General features: G+C 59.2%; 1 protein-coding gene across 2 annotated transcripts in view; it reads right to left on the bottom strand.

The window, feature by feature from the left end:
• The window catches only part of RAB29 (RAB29, member RAS oncogene family), an 8,138-nt gene extending 6,531 nt beyond the window's left edge, over positions 1–1,607 (bottom strand). Inside the window, exons 1-2 of one of the 2 annotated variants that reach the window (XM_015650969.2) lie at positions 1,452–1,607; positions 61–132 (exon numbers count right to left, since the gene is read on the bottom strand). In XM_015650969.2, coding sequence (XP_015506455.1) covers positions 61–132; positions 1,452–1,575 — 196 coding nt within the window. In that variant the 5' untranslated portion in view covers positions 1,576–1,607. Of the gene's footprint in view, positions 1–60; positions 133–374; positions 486–1,451 lie in introns of those variants that run through there. The other variant, XM_033519918.1, reaches the window with a different exon arrangement.
• Between the last annotated feature and the right edge of the window lie 119 nt (positions 1,608–1,726).

Raw genomic sequence — 1,726 nt, 5'->3', positions numbered from 1 at the left:
GGAAGAAGAAGGCAAAAAAGGCCAAAACATTGAGAACTTTAAAAAAACCCTTCAAAATACCTGCAATGTCCCAGAGCTGCAGCCGAACCGTCTCCGACTCCGACCACTGTACCACCTTCAGCGCAAAATCCACTGGAGAATTCCCAAAAAAATAGAAAGGAAACCTGAGCAGGGCCATTCTGCACCACAGGGCTCATTCCTCAACAGCCTCTCCCCATCTCCCAGAGCACCAACCCAGCCCCAACCTTTCAGAATCCTGGATCAGGGCCATCACCCCATGCACAATTCCAGGCTGAACAGGCCTTGGAGAAACCTGGGATAGGGAAAGGTGTCCCAGCCCATGGGGTGAGAGGAGATGTGAGGTCCCTTCCAACCTGAATCACCCCGTATTTGCCATAAGCAGGCTGGTGAGTCAAAAGGGGAAGCCCTGTGTTGTTCTCAGATGTGTCAGGGTTTCACTGCAGGGCAAAACCTGCCCTGCTGTACTGGCAGCCAGACCCAGCCGGGCTGGGACTGACCAAAACCAGGAACAAAGTACAGAAAAAAGTACCAGAAACCAGTCTGCAGCATTTCCTGCTGCGAGAGACCACGGGCACAGCCCGCAGCTCCGTGGCTCCCCAGCGTTTCCCACCTCTAATCCATCCCCTCTCAGGTCAGGAATAAGGAGATTTTAACAACAGTGCTCAACCCCCACGATTTTGGGTCCTTGGGGAGATTTCTTGGGTAAACCCTTGGCAGCTCCTGCTCCTCCCAGGTTATTCATTTACACAAAGAACCAAAATCCTGCTCAGCCCCACTCCCAGCCTCCCCTTCACAGATGTTCCCAAGCGCTGCTGACCCCTCAGCAGCGAGGCCAGGCTGTTCAATTAATGCCAAACCAGCGCTGCTGCTGGTTTTACTGGGATGAGCTGAGCCTGTGCCCTCAGACTACGCAGTTTACAGCTCCTGGGGGGGTTATTCCAAGGATGGGGCACCCCAAATGAGCCGGGCAGAGCCACAGAAGCTCCTGGGGGCTCAGGGCTGTTCAATTAATGCCAAACCAGCGCTGCTGCCGGTTTTACTGGGACGAGCTGAACCTACAACCCCAGTCTGTCCATCTCACAGTTCCTGGGGTGGTTATTCCAAAGGGTGGGAGAAGGATGGGACACCCCAAACGAGCCACAGAATCCCCCGGGGGCTCAGGGATGAAGGTCTGGGACTTGATACCCCATAAACCGCGGATGATGCGGGGCTGTTCCTACCCCAAACCCCCAACCCCACAGCCAGGGGAGGACGGGGGGAGAGAGGGGCGAGTTCCCCCGGGAGCAGGGGCGAGTTGGGGGCGCTCCGGGCAGGGCGCGGCTCGGGATGCGCACCGGGATGGGCGCGGTGCCGCACCCCAGGACACCCCCAGGAAACCCTCGGGAACCCCCCGAGAACCCCCAGGGAACTCAGGAACCCCCAGGGCTCACCTCCCACGGTGGATTTGTAGTGCCGGTTGAAGCTGTCGTTGGCGTAGCGCTGCACCAGCGAGGTTTTTCCCACCGTGGCGTCCCCCACCACCAGCACCTTGAACATCCGATCGCGCTGCCCCATCCCGGCCCGGCCCGGCCCCGCTCGGTCATGTGCGGGTCAGCTGGGACAGCGGCGGAGCCTCCCGGGGCTGCCGGGATCTGTAGTTCGCTGCCTTCCGCCGGAGCCCAGCCCCGGGCATCGCCTCATCCTGCTCTGTGCATCTTGTGTGTCA

The sequence above is a fragment of the Parus major genome, chromosome 26 (genome assembly GCF_001522545.3).
Source record: "Parus major isolate Abel chromosome 26, Parus_major1.1, whole genome shotgun sequence".
Classification (NCBI taxonomy): domain Eukaryota; kingdom Metazoa; phylum Chordata; class Aves; order Passeriformes; family Paridae; genus Parus; species Parus major.
Note: the sequence above shows the minus strand (reverse complement) of the source record. Positions and strands in the feature narration are given on the sequence as shown.